At 41.7% G+C, this 21,480-nt stretch overlaps 1 protein-coding gene across 2 annotated transcripts in view; it reads left to right on the forward strand.

The window, feature by feature from the left end:
* pde3a (phosphodiesterase 3A, cGMP-inhibited) overlaps positions 1–21,480 on the forward strand; it is a 394,862-nt gene that overhangs the window by 301,854 nt on the left and 71,528 nt on the right. For both annotated transcript variants that reach the window (XM_034176288.1, XM_034176289.1), the window contains exon 3: positions 16,970–17,230. In XM_034176288.1, coding sequence (XP_034032179.1) covers positions 16,970–17,230 — 261 coding nt within the window. The remainder of the gene's footprint in view (positions 1–16,969; positions 17,231–21,480) is intronic.

The raw sequence follows: 21,480 nt of genomic DNA on the forward strand, positions 1-21,480 counted from the left end.
TTTGGACTACTGCTCACTATGACCACTGGACTTTATAAGTATCTGGATGCTTAGTTCCATCATCTTAGTCTTGCGTATTTGACAGTTCTTTGTTGTGCTTTGCTTATTGTTTTGTTTGTTTTGCTTTGTTTTTGGAGCAGATGGTCACCCCTCTGGAGCTAATCTACTTCAGGTTTCTTCCTACGATCAAAAAATGCCTGAGGGAGTTTTTCCTTACCGCTGTTGTCTGTGTGTTTGTTTGGTGGGGGTGGTGTAACGTTATACTTTATCATTGTGAAGAGCCTTGGGGTGATTTGGTGCCATACAAATTAATTGAATACAAGTGACTTTGTGTCAAACAAATGGTTAATGAGGCAGACAAGGATGAGGAGTATCAGTACTAAGGGACCATCAGCTATAACATTTTGACCATGTAGGACATTTCTCTGGCTATGATCGAGCATGCAGATACCTCAGTGTTGAGGATCTTAGCAGCTGGAGAAATGCCAAGTGGATGCCCATGTTTGATCTGGCTTCAGCATATAGCTTGTTACTTTTGAGAGGTGGGGATGGGCTAGTTGTCTTCCTGGGTAGTTGCCGTCTAGGATCAAAGGCAGTTCTGCTGTGTAGTGGATGCAGAAACAAGCGGCACTAGCACATGCTCCCAGACCTGACCTAACCTGACTAACAACTGTTAAACAGTCCAAGTATATTGCACTTGATAGACGTACATGTTCGGTCCATTGAGTGTTGCCATAAAAAAAGTTTAAACTCATTCACTTGTTCATGAAGAGCAAAACCCACCAGGAAGTTTAATAGCCAGGAAAGGAACTCATGTAGTGTGTTAATTTCACCTGATTAGGGATTACCATTTTGTTCGCACCTCACACATCTCACACATAACCTTAAAGGACATGTCTCACAGAAACCATAGTGACTTAGATTTAGGCTGTGACCATCCCATGATATACCAGATTATTTTGTACACTTCTGTGACCAGTCTCAAAGTGTACCCCATTCGCAACAAACAGCTAAGGACACTTCAGAAAATAAAGTACTCATGAGTTTCTCTGTTTTCTGAGTGTTTCCAACAGCATTTATGTAGCATGGAGGAAATATCCCAGCATCCTCTTGAATGGAATGCAGCTGCAAATGTTAAGAAAAGAGCGAATTGGAAGATTTCCGTAAGTGTGAGTTCATGTTATGATTACTCGTTTTTAAGTGATAACTGTTAATTTTGATGCAGCCACGGTCAAAGCAGCAACCCCTCTCCACTGTGACAAGACTTAGTGTGGGTACATGTCCATTAGTCATAAACTCAGCCTGGATAAAACAGTCTGCTAGAGGCTCAGCTTTGTGCATGCCTGTAAGTGTTGTTATCGATATAACTGTGAAAAATCTAAAAAATACATATGTGTGATTAGGCAGCCTAAAAAACAGTTGACAGTTCCACATGTACATTTACAGTAGGGAGCTATAACAGGGTTAAAATGGGGTAGACAGCAGACTTTGCACACATTGAAATCTGTGAGACGCTCTCAAAATAAAATAAAAATTACAATGCCTACCAGCTCCACTGACGAGAACAAAATACAAAAAGTAAAAAAAAATGAACAGTGCACTCACCCACTTGTAGAATGATTTCCAAGATTAAATATGTAAAGTCCACACCATCAAAGAAGTCGTTATGCATGGATCACACGCAATTGACAGTCAGAGAATAATGTCCATGTCAGGAGTTGAGGTTTTGGTTTTGGTTGCCTGTTTATTTTGTTCTGTTATTTTGTGCATTTTGTTGGGTCTGGTTTGTTTATTCTCTTGCTGGGTTTTTCTGCTTAGGGTTGTCTGTCTCTGTTACTCTTCTCTCTCTCTCTGGCCACGCCTTGTTTCTGGTGCTTTCCATGCACACCTGTTTCTGATTTGCTGATTGCCACCTGGGATTTATAAGCTCACTGAGGTTGTTTGTCGTGCCCTGTGCCTTCATTCCAGCTCTGTATCTGTGTTCTATAGTCCTGTCTGCCTTCTTGTGTGTACCTGACCTCCAGTCTGTTGCTTTGACCACACCTGTTTGCCTGATGATTTTTGTACTGTTGTTTTTTTCTGGACTGCTTACTTGTGTACCGACTTCCGCTAACCACCATCATAAAGTCTTTTGAAAATCAGAGCTGTCTGTGTGAGCCATGCATTTGTGTCCTACCGTTCCTGACCATCCAGCCTGATAATCCAGGTCCACTGCATCAAAGAGGTCCCAACTGGCTCCGTCACCCACTGAAGGCGTGCGATCAGCAGCCAGAGAATAATGTCCATGTCTACTCGATCCTCCTGTGGACAGATGTCCTCCATGATTCCACTGTGATTAAGCCTGTTTCTGTCCACCAGGGCTGACCACGGCTGCTAGCACAAGACATTTTCCCATTGTGGGCTTGATTTAGAAGAAAAGAAAAAGAAGAAAAAGGATAATCCCAGCTGGAGTGGACAGGTGTGTCCAGCCCACTGACCATGAGGCATGGCTGCTGGACTCTCAGCCACTTCCAGAAGTGACTCTCTCCAGTCATCTCTGCCATTTTGGCGGTACTCCCACAGCAGCTCTGCCGTCAGCTCCTCACAAAGTTCTCTCACAATTCTGGCATGTTAGATCGAAAGTCCATTATTTCCTGAAAATAATGTATTCTGGCTTTTTTTTTATATTTTTAAGAAATATATCTGCATGTTCAGGCAGCCTGTAAATACAGTATCGTGAAGACATTCCACATGTGCATTCACAGCGGCATGTCCCAAATCTGACAAATTCTCAAAAAAAGTTTCAGGGTGAAGTGTGTCGCCCCCTCTCTGTACATCCTAAGTAAATCTGAGCCTTAATTTTTGAATGAAAGCTCAGAAGCTTCATTATCAGATGTAGCAGCATTTGTTTCACTCTGTCTGTTGGCCATTGGGATGTTTCTGCTTTTCCTATAATGTACGTCCCACACAGAGAAATGGCAAGAAATGCAGAGTAAGACATTTTCAGGAAATGCACCTGCTGACTCACTGAGCAAGAGGAATAATTAGCAATAAAACACATCAGCGACCACTAATTATTACCACGTGTGCGGATAGACTTACAATCATGAATACTTTGTTTTTGTGTTGCTAACCGGGACGTTAAATAATGTGTCCTTTAATGAAGTTTAATTGCTTTCAAATGGATGCTACTCTTTCTTCAATGACCATATTTGTTTATGTTCTATTTTCATATTTAAAAGATCATATGCTGATTTGCCACCTCACAACTGCCTGTGGTGTAACTGTACATCTGAATAACTGTGGAGGGTGTATTTCTCAGAAAACTCTTAGCAGGGAGGAGTGTGAACCAGTGGCAGATGGTTGCTGACAGTTCCCAAATGTGAACATTTGTAACTATGGACGTGGCACAGAGCAGCATTAAAAAAAACATTCATGCTTGTTTATTTTATAAAACAAATCATTAAATTCATATATACAACCTCAGTCTCAGATTTAAAATACATTTACTTATTGACCGCATGTAACAGAATTTTCAAACTGCAGATGTGTTCAATATATGATGATCTTCCCCAGTACTTTTGCAGATATAAAAGAACATTGTGACACATCTGGCTAATCCTGCTTCCTGTGATACTTCAAGTGCTTTTTCTCAGACAGTGGTCACTCTGTGGGCTATGTATGAGATCTAACATGTCAGAAAGTGAACTATGCAAAGAGCTGGCCAAGGCTGAGGAATGAAACCAATCATCCAGTCTGACAGGAAACAACACAATATTATTTAACAGGTTCACATCTTACTGGATGGCCACTGTTGACTGGAATCTGAGTTTAAGTCATGGATGTCGACACTTTATTTTCCCTGCACTCATCTTTAAATGACACAAGTTGAGAGAAGGGAAAGTTGTGAATCGGGGGTTCAACCCATCTCAAGAAAACTTGCCAGAGGTGTGATAAAATATGGGAAATTTCTTGGCAAAACAAAGACTGGTTGAATGCTGCTGCATGCAGAATTATATATAAAAAAAAAACTCACCCATCTTCAACTGCTTACTCCAGTTAAGGGTCACAAGGGGGCTGGAGCCTATCCCAGCAGTCATGCATGAGGCGGAATACCCTGGACAGAACGCCAGTCTGTTACAAGGGCACATATAGACAAACAAACACATCCATAGATATTAATGTTCCAGTCCACACCAGAGAATCATCGCCACATGAAAAAGGCACATTAATGAGGAATGAACAAAAACTAGCCGGTGTGCACGCAACAATAGACAAGAGCCCTAGTTAGCGATTTTAATCAGCAGAAAGGTGAGCCACAATTGACATCTTTAACCCTATTCAGGACTTTAGTGAGCACAATATGGAGAAAGCAATTGCTGCCAATTTCCAAAAGTCCTGAATAGGGTTAAATGGCTTTGACGTAGGTTGATGAATAAATTTAAATTTATTTAACTGCTTAGGCCATTCAACAGTTACAAGATTTTTGCAAATAAATCAGAACAAAACATAAAAGATACAGCATTTGATGAGAAGTCCACGTTGGCATTCATTCCACAAGCAGAGATCATCCAGCATTCCTCATGCCATTAGTGGGCCTGTTCCTGTGGCAGAGTCCATTACAAACACAGATTGCAATGTGCTGATTTAGGCATGGCACCTCACAGTCAGTCCGGCACTCTGTGGTCTGCAGTCGTCAATAAATTGTGGATTGTGCAGCGGGTCCACAATCAACGTAGAGAAGTGATCATTTTCCCACTACACACCCTCGAAAACAGCATAACAGCCCAATTGCAGCAATTTTTTTTCAGGCAGCAGCATAGCTGCGAATACTCTGTTAGCTGAGTATCTAAGGCCTTGTCCACACAGAAAGAGATATGATCTTTTTCTTTGTTGTTTTGAAAAAATGTTCTGTAAACCCTGTACATTTTCAAGAAATATTTGCATGCACATGAAACTACTGAAAATGGTCTAGTATGTATACCAGGTATGTGTGTGTCACTAACATTTCCACAAAAAAAAAAGAGATGTGGAGAATGTACATATGAATGCATGTACATTTTAGACCCATATCCCAGCTTCCCTTTTTATCAAAGGTTTGAAAGAGCAGTGTACATCCAGCTGCAGTTGTTTTTAGCCCAGCACAATATTCATGAAAAGTTTTAGTCTGGCTTCAAACCCAGACATAGCACCGAAACTGCCCTAATGAGAGTTTTTAATGATTACATTTTAACTGCTGATTCAGGTAGTCCTGCTGTCCTGACGCTTTTAGACCTGTCAGCTGCCTTTCACACAGTGGACATGTGATCCTGCTGCATCGTCTCGAGAAGTGTGGGGCAGTACAGGCTCTGCCCCGATTTGGTTCAAGTCCTACCTTACAGAGCAGAACTTCTCTGTGCACTTAGGTCATTTTTCTTCAAACTGACCTGTGGAATCCCTCAAGGCTCCATCCTAGGCCCTATTCTTTTCTTTTGTATATGTTGCCTCTTGATGGTGTTTTTCAAAAACATCAAATTCCTTTTCATTGCTTTGTGGACAATATCCATATTTAACTGCCACTAAAGCCCCTTTCACACCAGGGTTGCTCCCGGTTGCTCCCAGTTGCGCCATGCGTCATTATGACGACGCCGCGTGGAAGCAACTCGGTGCAGAGACGATGCAGCTCACCGCCACAACAGCACGAGGGCGCAAAGGAGGAAGCAAGTTGGGCGCCGCAGAAAGGAAGTGGTTCCAGCGCAAGCCGGGGCAAAGAGGCGTGATTCGGGGCAAAGAGGCGTTACCCGGCGTGACTCAAAGCCACTTTATGATTCCTGCTGTGTTTCATTGTTCCCACAGTATAAATCACGCAGGATCGTTTTTATACCGTGTACTTAATGCAGTAAAAACTACACGTTTAAGAAAAAAAATGCAGACTGATTGCCAGAAATATCCAGTAAAAAGTCCGGACATCTGTAGTCCACTCATTGACGTTCGTTCATGCGCGCACATGTGAACAATTAAAAGAAAAAAAAAGTCTGGCTGCAGGCATTAGTTCCTTGTTCTCTGCTCAGTCTCACATCACAGTTAAAAAACGACAAAAAAGGACATAAGTCCTGAGACAGGACATGTCAACATCAAGTAGAACTCCAGACATCTCCACATTTGCTTGACGGTCCATTCACGAGCGCGCACATCTCGCGGTCAAAGGAGGAAAGAAAAGAAAAAAAAATGTCTGCAGGCAGTTAGTTCCTTTCTCTCCTCACTCTCTCATCGCAGTTAAAAAAGGACATAAGTCCAGGACATGTCAACATCAAGTAGAACTCCACACATCTCCACATTTGCAAGGATGGTCCATGTGCGCGCGCGCGTGCATCTCACGGTCAAGGGAGGAAAGATAAACTATAACAGAACTCAGAGCGCAGCCCTGCAGCTCAGCACAACAAGTAGAAGAGAAGTCAGAGTGCACAGTCTGTCTGCAGCCAAACTGTGCACTCTGACTTCTCTGTGCAGAGAACCTGCAGACTGCGTTCTCACCTCCTCTCGGCCCCCTTCTGTGCGCACCTGACGCAGAAATTCCTGCATCGTCATGATGCCACAGGGAGCAACTGGGAGCAGCCCCGGTGTGAAAGGGGTTTAAGGTCTATAGGCAAGGACTCATTGCAGCCATTATTTGATTGTTTGAGTGATGTTAAGTCCTAAATGATTGCTAATTTTGTAAATTTTAATGAATCCAAGACAGAGACTATCCTGTTTGGAAGAAGCACTTCCACACCCTGCTCTCCTGATATCCTGGGCCCCTTGAGTTCCAACATTCAGTCCTGTGTAAGGAACCGTGGAGTGTTTTTTGACAGCCATTTTAAATTTGATAAGAAGATCAATGCTGTTGTTAAAACAAGCTTTTTCCAACTCTGTCTTTCAGCCAAGACCAAGTCCTATTTTTCTGAGATTGACTTTGAAAAGGTTATCCATGCCTTTGTTACAAGTAGGTAAGACTTTTGTAACTCCCTGTACATTGGCTTGGCCAGTCCTCTCTCAGCTGTCTTCAGTTCATTCAGAATGTTGCTGCTCATCTTCTTTCAGGCAATAAAAAGCACAATGACATAATGTAGGTTTTTGCCTCCCTCCACTGGCTCCCGGTCTGATATCGCATTGATTCTAAACTTCTCTTAATTGTTTTTAAAGCCCTCAATGGCCTGTGTGCCTCTCTGTGTTCCTGCTTCATTACACCCCAACCAGAGCCTTAAGGTCTTCTGACCAACTATTGTTGGAGGTGTTAAAAACTACACTAAAGTCTAGCAGTAATAGGGCCTTTCTGGTGGCTGCCCCGAGGCTTTGGAACAGTCTTCCTCTTTATATTAGATCACCCCAGGCCCTAGAGACTTTTAAATCCCCCTAAAAACTCACTTCTTCTCCCTGGCGTTTCATAAATGAGCAAATGCATACACTATGTTTTATTGTTTTTACCGACTGCTGTAATTTTATCATTCTTCTTCTTCTCTTCTTTTTAATTTATCTATTTACTTATTATTGAGTGTAACCTGGTGCCCACCTCTGTACAGCACTTTGGTTGACTGCTGTTGTTTTAAAAGTGCTCTAGAAATATAGTTTGAGTTGATTTCTTTGAATCACACTGGATTATAAATTGACTAAATTACAAGAGATGATGACAAAATGTTTTGTGCAAAATTTATTTCGATACGACTGTTCTAGGGGCCCCTTCACACATAACACGATTGAAGCCGACTAACGCATGAAGGAGGAATTGCATACAATTCGTGAAAAACTGGAGCTGCATCCAACACTTCATACACTTGTCGCTACAATTATTTGCGCACACCAGCGGCTGACAGACAGAGTGCCCTATGAGAGCCCATTCGATCCCTCTCGCAGCAGGTGACTGCCCAATTCCATGTTACACACACGAACATCCAACACCACACTTGACACTTAGAAAATGTGTGGCCATTCACGCTGTTAGCATGAAAACAGTGAGCAGACAATCACTTTCAAGCTGGATGTGAAATTTGTCTAAGTGCCCCCACGAGTGTGGCGTTGCAGAAAGCAACACACATGTGGCATGCATGTTTATCACATGTGCGTGTGTGTTGTGCCCCCCCGAAACACGTGGCGTATGTGTGTTTTGCACGCCCTGTTCCCCCCTACATATGTGGCATGTGGGGGGAGCACACTTGCATAAAATGCTAATTGTATATACAGACATGATCACATAGGGGCTGGACAGCCACGTCAGAGTGCACATAGCACGGGGAGCTGCGTGTCACCTGATCGCAACACACTGACAACTGGAAATGACGGGTCAGTGCACATGACGTGTCACATTACAAAACACACCACCGCCAGGACAGGTATATAAATAATTATGAAAATACCTACATACACAATTACATAACAAATAACTAAAAGAAAATGATCACATAACACAGAAACAGAGTGACACATTGGTCTGGGTGGTGAATGGACAAGGGGGCATGTCTGCCAACAGCAGCTATTGTTGAGATCTCTGTTCCTGGATGTCCCAGCTGGGGAACATGTACCGTGTTTTGACGGACATGAACTTACAACTTTCGTGTCTCTGCCTGCTGTCCTCATGTGGAAATACATAAAACATGTTTTGCCTTTGTGCCAAGCTGCAGCGGCTGCACACAGCGCACCTCAACAGGCTGTGGACTGGCCCAACATGCATGTCCATACATAGTCTAATTTCTCTTTTTTGAAAACATATGTTTATCTCCTTGTTGATTTTAAGCATTTCACATTCCTGTAATAAGACAGTGATTGTAGAGCAGTGGTAAAGTTTGTATCTGTTAATCAGAGCTTTTGTAAATTGCAGTTTTGAATCCCATGAGTGGCATTTAATTTTTTTATTTAACCAGGGTTATTTAATGACAGGGTTCTGTATTGGGTCTCCTTTTATTTATTTTTTTATATCAACTCAGTGATTTTCACTAATATACTAATATCTCATCTATCAGTGTCCGGTGATTGTATTAATTATCTATATAGCCGGCTGGACATAATAAGACGTAATGAGAGTGCACTGCTTCATTCATGGCATTTCATGACTGTACGTCAATGACCATGGGTCATCTACAGAGGAACAGACGGTTCATATTTGTATTGTCTGCTCGATAAGAGGGATTCAATAAAACGCGGCGTTTTGTTTTTTTATGGTGTGTGGTTGTTATTTTTTTTCTCCACAGCAGAGGCGCGATGTGGTGCAACGTGTTCCACCTGCTCGCACCGTGCACAAAACCGTCGCCGGTGTGTCGTGCACGCCTGTGCGAACGGACTAATTCTGAATTATTGTTCATATTACATATTACTGCAGCAACATAATGGCTCTTATAGAGTGCAACAGCCAGGTTTTTGCCAAATTTCCAGGCTATTGAGTGTTGTATAGATTCACTGGAAGCTGGATATCAACTGTGACCCAAATAATCATCTCTAATGTGACAGCACCTGGAGCCACACTTTATTTTTCATGTCACATTTTAGGGCATGAAAGGGGCTTAATCAAAGACAACACATTCATCATTGTGTTCCTCTTCATGTTCACTCGCATCCAGTTTTGGCATAAACGAGCAATGCACCTCCTGCTCTTGGACAAATTTGGTATGTGTCCAGTCCCTTTTTGTACATGTGTCTGTTATTTCAGGGCAGTGCCCTTTATGTGTTTATGTCCCAGTGTATGTTTGTATATTAAGTTTTCACTTGGCCTGTGTGCACTTTTTGAGAAAAGGTTGTAGAGGCTGCAGATGTATGTGCATGTGTTTGGCTGAGTGGAATCTCCCAGATGTTTTGCAGCAGCCATACTCTCCTTTAACCCCTTGCTTTAACAAACTTCTAAATCAGATGTTAAATGGGCTGAGAGACATGTGTTTATATGTTCTGCTCACAACATACATGACAGCTGAGTAATGGGGGAAGACGAGAAGAGGGAGGAGAGCAGATATCACAGAAGCAGAATAGTCGTCTGTCCAGAAACGGCCCATCGGCTGGACCAGGGGATGTCTCATTTTGTTTAAACGAGACAAGCTTGGACCCGGTGATTTCTGTGCATCTGCTTATTACCTCTGCCAAGGAGGTAATATGTACACGTGCAGAAAGTAACAGCAGTGTTGCACCACAAGAGGGTGGCCGGGTCACGCTGCTCCTTGAAAATGGTGTTTAAATCATAAACTTTGTTTTTTAAAATAAGGACATTTTCTTGGTCATTGTTTACAGACATTTACACAATGATTTGAGAGTGATGTGTGTATATATTTATGTCTGCCAAGGATGAAATAAATCATCTGCATTTATTTATTTATTTGTCTGTCTGTCTGTTAGCAGGATTACAACAAAGCTACTGCACGGATTTTGATGAAATTCTCACCATAGATACATATTAGGTCATTGAAGAACCCATTAAATTTTGGAGGTGATCCGGATCCAGATTCTGAATCAAGAGTTCCCTTTATATAGTCTTTGAAGGATTACTTCAACACTACTTCACAAATTCTCACCAAATTTGCACCACAGATAGATATTAGGACATGGAAGACTCCACTGAATTTTGGAGGTGATCTGGATCCAGATTTGCAGACAAAAATCAGTTTCAGTTTGTACAAGGGCAAAAGTTAAAGTTGCTCTAATTTTGGTAAAAGGTGATGCAAATTATTGGTTGAAATAAAAGGATCAATAAATGGAATAGTTTTGACTGTGTTGAATGCTTGGTCTCCAAAGTAAAAGTCAAACAAGGTCAACATCCATTGGATTCTGTCATGTACTGTGTTTTGTCCGATTATCTGCCATGTTTAAGTCTTCGTTTCATTTTGTTCTGATTTTGTGCTGTTTGGGTTTTGTTTTTATCGTTTGTTTAGTTTAGATTTTGGATTGTGTTGTGTGTTACTTCTCTGGCTGGGTGATTCCTGCTTGGGTTTTTCCTGTCCCCATTTCTCTTGTCTGTCTCTCTTGGAGCTTGGTGGTGGTGGTGGGGGGTTACACTCCTGTTTGGGCCACACCCTGTTCTGGATCTTTCCACATGTGTTTCCAATCTGCAGCTCATCACTAGGTGTATTTAAACCACACTGGGTGCATTGGTTTTTCACTTGATCGTTGTGCCCTGTGCCTTCGCTTCTAGCTCTGTTCATTGTGTTCTTTATGTCCTACTGCCCCATTGTGTTTTGACCACCTGCCTGTTTATACTGACCACTCCTTTGCCTGATGATTTTGATCTGTTCTGCTTCTCTTGGACTGCCTCTCTGTGTACTGGACCTCATGTTCATTTCAGTAAACGCCTCTTTGAACCAGCGTTTCTGTGTCGAGTCCCGCATTTGTCTCCAGCCTTCTCTATCTGACAAATCTGATAGTTTCTATGATGTATGGCATATGTTACCCTGTAACATGGTAACTGAACATGACAGATGGTGCAAACTATTCCTTTAACTATTAATTTTTTTTTTTACCAAAATTAGAGCAGCTTTAACTTTTGTCCCCTGTACAAACTGAAACTGACATTTGTCACCATTTTTGGTGTTTTTACCCCATAACTCCAGAACATTCAGTCATAGATAGTCCAAACTATACCTTTTTGGAATCGTTATGATCAGACAAAAAAATGTGGTATAGTTCTCAACATGATTGGAGCATTTTAAATTTTGACCCCTGTGTAATTCTTTATTGACCCCTGTAGCTCATTAGAGGTCAGCTCCTGAAAATCAACATGAGTTAATTTAGAATATGTGTGCCAAATTCCATGCTTTTATCACAAAATGAACAATTTTTATGGAAATTTTAGCTACGCTGCACTACTAGCCTCTAGGAGCCTCTAAGAGCCACTATTCTCCAATATTTCTTGAATAACTCTACTCGCACAAAAAAAATCTCATGCTACATGGCTCATTATTCATTGTTCATTATTCCATTTGACCAGGGCTTAATCCCCTGGTGTTTATTTGGGCTTACTGCAAAGAATTTTGGATTTGTCCAATCAGGTGCAGGTTGCAGGTATTCTAGTCACTATAAAAACTTTCACTCAGTCTGAAACCACATGAGGTTGTAGCCTCCTGTGGTGCTCAGGGATGCAACAATGTCTCCCTACAAGCACATGCAATTCAGATGTGACAAAAGTATAATTCTTAGAAAACAATACGTATAGAAAGTTCAGAGTGCTGTTCATGTGATGAATATGGCACTTGAACACGTGTGACAAAACGCCTTGGCACAGCATGAACACACGCCTTTTGTATTTCTGCAGGCCATCAGGAAAATCGCTTCAATACAGTGACTTCTCTGATACAGCTATGAAAATAAAATGTGAAACCTTTGCCGTTTCCACAAGTGGAAATAAATGAGAGGTTTTTACATGTGCGTTGTTCACATCTTCCCACTCTGCCAGTGTAAACAGCATAATTGTGAGTGCCTGGCAGCTGATGTCAAAGTAAACGGGGCATTCCGGGAGAAAAATCTGATAACATTCTTTGGGTAAAATAGGGTAACTCATTTGCTTATTAGATACATTTGCTGGCAACAGAGTCTGACTGGTGTTAAACTGTGGTTGTTCAACTGCTCTGGGTAAAGCAATTAGGAGAGGGTCGTGAACTTTCCACTTGAGCTTGCAAAAACAAGGCTGCCTCAGACAGGTTTGGTGCCTGGCCAGACACTCTGAAACAGACAACTACTGTTGGCTGTCTGAGGGGTCAGGAGTGAGAAAGTCAAAGGTCAGGTCGCTGAAACTTTGCTAATGAGTGCTTTAAAAAGCATCATGTTGCACTCTTTCTACCTGCAGTGTTTGACACATCTCTGAAAAGCAGTGCTTTTGCTTTGGGAATGTACAGTACACACATATGCACATGTGCATTTACATGAACTAACTAACCGTTCTCATAATACACTGTGTAAAAATTAGTTAGATTTCAGGTTGACGCAGTGAGGGAATAGAAACCAGAGAATAGTAATCCCAAATCTATTGTCTTACTTATTGTGTTTGTATTGTTGTTTTTAGGTATTGTTTCGGGGTATCATCTGTCCCATTCCGCATCCCATTTTGCTTTCTTTGGCTTAAGTTTGTTTGCACTGCCATTGTCCTTGTATAATGCATTGTGTATTTGCATGGGACAAAAGCTGTGGATGCTAATTGTGCTGCACTGCACTTGGCCTCCAACACTGATTTTGTAAGCAGTTTCAGATCAGCCACTGACAGTGACAGACATTGTTGCTCTTAGTTATATGAGTGAAATATATATATGAGCTGTGGGAGGACCTGTAAGTATATGAGCATGTTGTGTTGTCATTGTGGTGTGAGATATGTAAACATACCAAAGCACATTCCTATCAACTGTATTTTATTATATTGTTGAAATGGCTATAATAATAAACTTGAACTTGAAAAAAATCAGCTCAAATATAGATTTTTTTTTTGTAAAAGTCCTAATTAAATGGTAAACTGACTGCATTTATATAGCGCTTCTCCATCTGAATCAGTACCTCAAAGTGCTTTACAATGATGCCTTGCATTCACTGCACACTCACACACCGATGTCAGGGTGCTGTCATGCAAGGTGCTCACTACGCATCAGGAGGAACTCGGCAATTAAGGACCTTGCCCAAGGGCCCTTAGCAATTTTCCAGGCCCTTAGTGATTTTCCAGTCAAGCTGGGGTTTGAACCAAGGATCCTCTAGTTCAGGGGTCGGCAATCATGTGCCATGAAGGACCAAGACACTGCAGGTTTTCCTTACTACCAGTCACCTCAGTAGGTAATTTCATTCGTGATCAGGTGTCTCAGCAGGTGGTTTCATTGACAATCAAGTGTTTACATTCAGGGGAGAAGCTCATCAGCAACCCACCTGCTGAGGTGATTGGTTACAAGGAAAACCTGCAGTGTCTCGGGCTTCGCTGCCCACCCCTGCTATAGTCTCTGGTGTCAAGCACAATGCTTAACCACAAGACCATCACCTCCCCTAATTAACCAAGCAAAATGTTTAAGGACATTCAGACTGAAATCGTAATGTCATTTGCTCCAGCTCAATTCAAATAGTAGGAAAAAAGTACCATATTTTCCAGGGCTATATAAACAGTCCCACTGGAGTATAAATCACACTGGACTACAAGGTGCGCTTTTTTTCTGTATTATTAGCTCTTTAATTTGGGATTTTGTGCGTTGTTGAATTGTACTTATTTATTATCGGCATTTATTCATGATTATTTATTTTGTTTAGTACTTTGATTCCAGGGAAGGTCGTACTGAAATAATCGATATAGTTATTATTATTAACAATGAATGTGTGATTTTTCAGTATATAAGTCGCACCGGAGTATAAATCGCAGGCCCTCCTAAAGTAGTATAGAAAATAAAAAAATGACCTATACTCTAGAAAATACAGCACATATTACATATACTTTAAATTGGTGAAATCCTCATGGATCCATGTGTCTTTTTAGTGACACAAAACATACAGCATTTCTCATATGTTGTATTTTGTGTGTGATCCTCAGAGTGGGATTCTACTTAATTATACACTGCCATCTAGAGGTGGGTGGATCAATCCTAATATCAATAATATTGATACCAACGCTGGTATTGATATTGAATGATCCTCGTGTAAAAAGATCAATACTCAAGCTTTTTTCTCTCCCGCATGCACTGACTGCTGCACACACAGATTCATCAAAGTCTACTCTCTGTCTGTAAGAGCAGCACTCTTTCTTTCTTTATTTATACTTTCTTTATTTAATTTTCACTTAATGTTTTTATTTTGTTTAAAGCCCAAAGTGCACTGAAGGGAGGAAATTCCAAATTCTTTGCATTATTTTCTTGTATTGTTCGACTTGGAAAAAAGAACAAGTTTGAAACTGTTTACAATATTTGTTGTCGTGTGTTAGTTTTTCTGTATTGTGATTTGTCAGCTCTCTAATCTCAGAAGAATATTTTAATTTGCTTTAAGTTCTATTTTTTTACACTCTTTATTTAAGAAACAATGTAGAGAAGTGCACTGAAGGGAAGAAATTCCTTATTTTTTGTATTATTTTATTGTATTGTTCGACTTGAAAAACAGAGTAAGTTTGAAACAGTTTACAGTGTTTGTTGTGGTGTGTTAATTTTGTCGTATTGTGGGTTGTCAGCCCTCTACCTCAGGAGATTTTGTTTCAAGTTGTGTTAAGTGATATTTTTCTTAAACAAAAATGTTGATTGTGATAATAAAGTATTTTGTTGTCACGTACAATGTTTGGCGAAATTCTATCCTAGGTCTTTTGGATCCTTTGGATCTATGAAGTTTAAATATGAAAAAAGTATCGGTATCAGTATCGATATCGGTGATGCTGGGCCTGTATTTACTTGGTATCGGATCAATACCAAAATTCCCAGTATTGCCCACCTCTCCTGCCATCATTGTCCACATGCACAGCTTTTACAATGTTATGCCAGTCAGCTGGAAGTCTAAACTATGATGGTCTTTTACATACTTTTTAATACCACATTAGGGGAGGTGATGGTCTAGTGGTTAAGCGTTGGGCCTGAGACCAGAGGATCCTCTGTTCAAATCCCAGCCTGACTGGAAAAACACTAAGGGCCCTTGGGCAAGGTCCTTAATCCCCTAGTTACTCCCGGTGTGTAGTGGGCACCTTGAATGAATGTAAGATATTATTTGTAAAGTGTTTTGATTGATGGAAAAGCGTTATATAAATGCAGTCCATTTACTATTTACATTACTCTGCTTAGTCACAGCAGCCTCATTTGAGATGGACTTAGGCAGACTTGATGGTCTGATGTGACCTTCCAGTGACTGCAGGGATGGAGTACAAAGGGACAAGCATTATATTGAACAAATACTACCTCTAGTAGTGTCTGTGACTTGACAACAGTGGTCGAACTTGCAGCACTTGCATTTTCATACCAGAAGAAATCGATTTTGGCCAAATATGGCAAAGTTTGGTTGTCACAGTGATCATTCCTAGTTGGTTTCTAGTATTGTATTCCGGAATGGTATTACTGTGCTTAATTGGTCCCACAGACAATCGCCATAAATTCTCTATGGTGAATTGTCAAGAGGAAGATTAGACACCAGGTCCAACAATCCAAACAACCTGAAGGCTGCTATCAAAGCAATCTGGACTTCCACAACACTTCAGCAGTACCTAAGACTGATCACCTCCACGCCACACGGCACTGATGCAGGAGTTCATTCAAAAGTAGTCCCAAACAAGTACTGGGTGCATAAATGAACATACTTTTCAAAAGTGACACATTTCTGTATTATAAATCCTTTTTATTTTTTAAAAGATCTGCTGAAATATTTAAATATTTTGGAAAATGCATATTTTTGGGGGCCATGAGCCATAATTAGCAAAATTAAAATTAAAAAGTGACTGAAACAATTTCTTTGTATTGAAACTGGCAGCATCGTGACATAGTGGTTAGCACTGTTGCCTCACAGCAAGAAGGTCATGGGTTTAATTCCCACCTGTGGTCTTTCTGTGTGGAGTTTGCATGTTCTCCCCGTGTCTGTGTGGGTTCTCTCCGGGTGGTCCGGCTTCCTCCCACATCCAAAGACATGCAGGTTAGGTAAATTAGAAACTTTAAATTGTTGGTAGATGCGGGTGTGAATGTGTTTGTTTGTCTATATGTGGCCCTGTCACAGACTGGTGTCCTGTCCAAGGTGTACCCCGCCTCACGCCCTATGACTGCTGGTGTAGGCTCCAACCCCCCAGAATTCAATCTTAGATAAATTGTTGAATATGAGTATGTGTGTGTATTGTATAAAATGTTTGCTCTCTGATGAAAAATATTGAACTTTTTCATGATATTCAAATTTTCTGAGATGCACCTGTAAGTGAAAACTGCCAAAAAGAAGCCCTACCTCGGTACTATCAGAGGCAACCATGAACTTTCATCACTTCACATTATTATTATTCTTATATTATTATTATTATTATTATTATTATTATTATTCACAGCAGGAGTGATGTTTAGTTTTTTTTTCCCTGCTTTGTCTCCCTATCCCTTCTCAGTCATCAGGGACCGCTGTCATGGTGGACATTGCAGTGATGGGAGAAGCCCATGGACTCATCACAGACCTGCTGGCTGATCCCTCTCTGCCTCCAAACACCTGCACCTCACTGCGGGCTGTCAGCAACCTGCTGTCCACCCAACTCACCTTTCAGCCACTGCACCGGCCACGCCCCACTCCCATGCTTAACCCCAACGACGCCTCCACCTTCTCTGACTCAGAGGAGGGGCCAGAGAAAGGAGAGAAGACATCTATCCCTAAGGTATGGCAATAAATAGGAAGCACACAAACTGTAAGCTCCACTTCAGTGCACAAGGAAATACAGGTGAAAGTGGACATAATTCACTCAATGTTCGAAATCGCAACTTCACTAAACACTGTCGAGGGCCTGACGCCAAAAAATGTTTTTAAACATAGTTGAAATATTACTTAAATGTAGTTGCATGATTCACATTTTGCCTTTTGAGTCCCTCCTTTTTTTCATCAAGTCAAGTGAAGAGAAATAGTGTCTTTTCCATGTCATAGCCACAGCTGGGTCAACAAGACAGAGGTATAGGTGAGAAAAATATGAGTAGTAACAGCATGAAGGTGAACACATCTGTGTTGTAAATTTACAACCCCAATTCCAGTGAAGCTGGGATGTTGTGTAAAATGTAAATAAAAACAGAACACAATGATTTGAAAATCCTCTTCAACCTATATTCGATTGAATACACCACAAAGACAAGATATTTAATGTTCAAACTGATAAACTTTGTTTTTGTGTAAATTTTTGCTCATTTTGAAATGGATGCCTGCAACACATTTCAAAAAAAGTTGGGACAGGGGAACAAAAGACTGGGAAAGTTGATGAATGTTCAAAGAACACCTAATTGGAAACAGGTGAGTGTCATGATTGGGTATAAAAGGAGCATCCCCAAAAGGCTCAGCCGTTCACAAGCAAAGATGGGGCAAGGATCACCACTTTGTGAACAACTGCGTGAAAAAAATAGTCCAACAGTTTAAGAACAATGTTTCTCAACAGTCAATTGCAAGGAATTTAGGGTTTCCATCATCTACAGTCCATAATATAATCAGAAGTTTCAGAGAATCTGGAGAACTTTCTACACATAAGTGGCAAGGCCGAAAACCAACACTGAATGCCCGTGACCTTCGAGCCCTTAGGCGGCACTGCAAACTGACATCATTGTGTAAAGGATCTTACCATGTGGGCTCAAGAACACTTCAGAAAACCATTGTCAGTTAACACAGTTAGTCGCCACATCTACAAGTGCAAGTTAAAACTCTACCATGCAAAGTGAAAACCATACATCAACAACATACAGAAACACCGCCGCCTTCTCTGGGCCCGAGCTCATTTGAAATGGACAGACGCAAAGTGGAAAAGTGTGGTCTGATGAGTCCACATTTCAAATTGTTTTTGGAAATCATGGACATTGTGTCCTCTAGAGAAAAGAGGAAAAAAACCATCCACTTTGTTACCAGCGCAACGATCAAAAGCCAGCATCTGTGATGGTATGGGGGGTGTTAGTGCCCATGGCATGGGCAGCTTACACATCTGTGATGGCACCATCAATGCTGAAAAGTACATCCAGGTTTTGGAACAACACATGCTGCCATCCAAGCCGTCCCTGCTTATTTCAGCAAGACAATGTCAAGCCACATTCTGTACGCGTTACAACAACGTGGCTTTATAGTAAAAGAGTGCAGGTACTAGACTGACCTGCCTGCAGTCCAGACCTGTCGCCTATTGAAAATGTGTGGCGCATTAGGAAGCGCACAATATGACAACGGAATTGAACAGAAGTGAATTCCTCCCGTTTTTACAGAATAATGCTGTTCGCACCATGGATCCCATGGCGACCTTCCCTACTGAGATCATCCATCCTGAGCGTCCAGTGGAAAATTATGCTGGAAGTCATAGGTCATCTTGGTTAAGAAAGAGGCGGAGATGAGGTGGCATGTGCCAAAGGCTAAAGAGACAAGACCTCCATCAGATACTCCTGCCTGCGATCATTTTAGCCAATGTCCGGTGACTCTGAAATAAAATCGACAAACTGATAAGTGCTTATATTCTTGCTTTAACGGAGACATGGCTCAAAGAACAAGACCTTCAGTCCGATTTGGCATTAGATGGCTTCGGGGAGCCTTTCCCTTGGATAGAGATCCCTCTGCTACAGGCAAATTGCTAGGGGGAGGAGTTTGTCTTTATGTCAGTAAAAACTGGTGTAACACGGTGATTGTTAGGGAGACACTGTGTACACCTGATATTGAGCTCCTCGCGGTGTCTCTTCAACTCTTTTATTTACCTCGGGAATTACCACAGTAATTTGTAACAGTTGTTTACATTCACCCACGGGCTAATGCTGAGGTAGCTACCTAGACTATAGCCAGGACTGTGTGGTGGCTGCAGGCTTTGACCCTTGATGCCCCGATTCTTGTTATGGGCAATTTCAATCATTGTTAACCAGGGAAGACGCTATGTAATTTCTCACAATATGTGACTTGTCCGACCCGTAATGGCAGTGAGGGGAGGCTAGAAATCAGTCTCTTGAGCCCCACCTGCCTTATATCTAATCCTAATTAGGGCCGAGCATAACTGTCTCCTCGAAAGGTGAACGTGTTCTGTAAGGGTGATGGCTGCAGTCTGTGATTTTCGATGATTAGTATTATAGAAAAGTAACATTTTTCATTACTGGTGCCTCGACTTATGAAACAAGAAAATTTTTAAAATAGCTGATTGTACACTTAGCCACTTATGCCTAGTCATTAACCACTGCTATCCACTGAGTGATTACAATTAGACTGCTGAATAGGGGCCTGTTCTGTAAATCACAGCCCTTCACTGTTTTTTTACATTTTGTGAGGTTAATGTGTGCATGTTTCCTTCCATAAGGATCCTTTCCATGCTACCGAACACTCCCAATGACATTTTGCCTTGTCAGCTGCGATAAGAACAGGTTTAATGTAAGTGGTTTTAGCTTGCTCTGTGCCATCATTAACTGGTTAGCCTGTGATGGTGTTTGCATTCTAAATCAATAATGCACTAAATTCATTTTTGTCCCTAGTGAAAAGATGACACCCAAAACATCAATCAAACTACCCAGGTTGCAAATGTTGAACTTCCTCCTTCCTTTAAAAGTGGTACAAATTGTTGGGAAGGTGTCGTAGCACGGACCCACAACAGGGGGCGCAAATGAACGGACAATGAATAAACCAAAAGGTAACAATTTAATGTTGTGACACTACACAACGAAAAGATACAGAAAATATGCACAGTCAATTAGCACCAGGTGACGTGTGGCAGGCTCGAAGATAGGAGACCCCCCCGATGAGAGAGAAGCCGTACTCCACACGGCTTCCACCACCAACGGCCTGAAGAACACCGGAGCCGCCAAGTCCCGAGTCCCCAGGTGGCCTCTGTTCCCGGCTGTCGACCCTGGTACTGCTGGCAGAGAGCAAAAACAGGATGTGTGAGTGTGAGTCCGCACACTCAGTAATACACAGTCCAACACTGATGGGAGGGAGCACCTCCACCTCCAATCATACACTTAAGCAGCTCCTGTCAGTCACTTATCTGGAGGGAGTGGGAGGCGAAGACGTCGCGGTTCCCACAATACGCCGCTCCAACAAAACTGTCCCACAGGAATAAACGGCTGCAAACAGAGATCAAAACGTGGATTAATCCAAATACTGCAGAGAAGGATTACCTCAGGAATGGTAGTCGATTTCTCGGCAAGGAGGTGGAGTTGCAGTCCGGCTTTTATGGTGTGATGTTGATGATGATAAACGAGTGACAGCTGGTGCAGGGAGAGAATGACAGCTGTCACTTCTTCGGGATCTGGCGCCCTCTCGTGCTTGGAGCCCGCACTCCAAGCAGGGCGCCCTCTGGTGGTGGTGGGCCAGCAGAGGTTTCATGGCATCCTGTGAAGAGTTTAAAGTAACACTCCCTCTGTGCTCTGAGCTTTTCTGTCCCCTGTTAACATTCTCAGTCTGGCACGTGTGACTCCTATGCTGTTACTTGCTATTGCTGGTGAATTTTTCTCCAAGATGGCAGACGACAACTACTTTCCAGAAATACATAACAACCAAATTGCATTTTGAGGGTACATAAAAAGTCTACAAAAACATTCTCAGACTGGAATCCACATACCTCTGTCTCTTCCCAAATAGAGAGCTGGTGGACCTGTTCAAAGGCTCCACCTGCTGTTCTTTCTGCTTGATATAGAGGATAGAGGGGCAGAACAAGGAGGTATGAAGAGCTTGCGCTGAGGATGGAAGCTTCTGAATTGTGTGCAAGTGCAGCATCTACAACCCCTGGCAAAAATTATGGAATCATTGGCCTCAGAGGATGTTCATTCAGTTGTTTAATTTTGTAGAAAAAAAGCAGATCACAGACATGACACAAAACTAAAGTCATTTCAAATGGCAACTTTCTGGCTTTAAGAAACACTATAAGAAATCAAGAAAAAAAGATTGTGGCAGTCAGTAACAGTTACTTTTTTAGACCAA

The sequence above is a fragment of the Thalassophryne amazonica genome, chromosome 8 (genome assembly GCF_902500255.1).
Source record: "Thalassophryne amazonica chromosome 8, fThaAma1.1, whole genome shotgun sequence".
In the NCBI taxonomy this organism is placed as follows: domain Eukaryota; kingdom Metazoa; phylum Chordata; class Actinopteri; order Batrachoidiformes; family Batrachoididae; genus Thalassophryne; species Thalassophryne amazonica.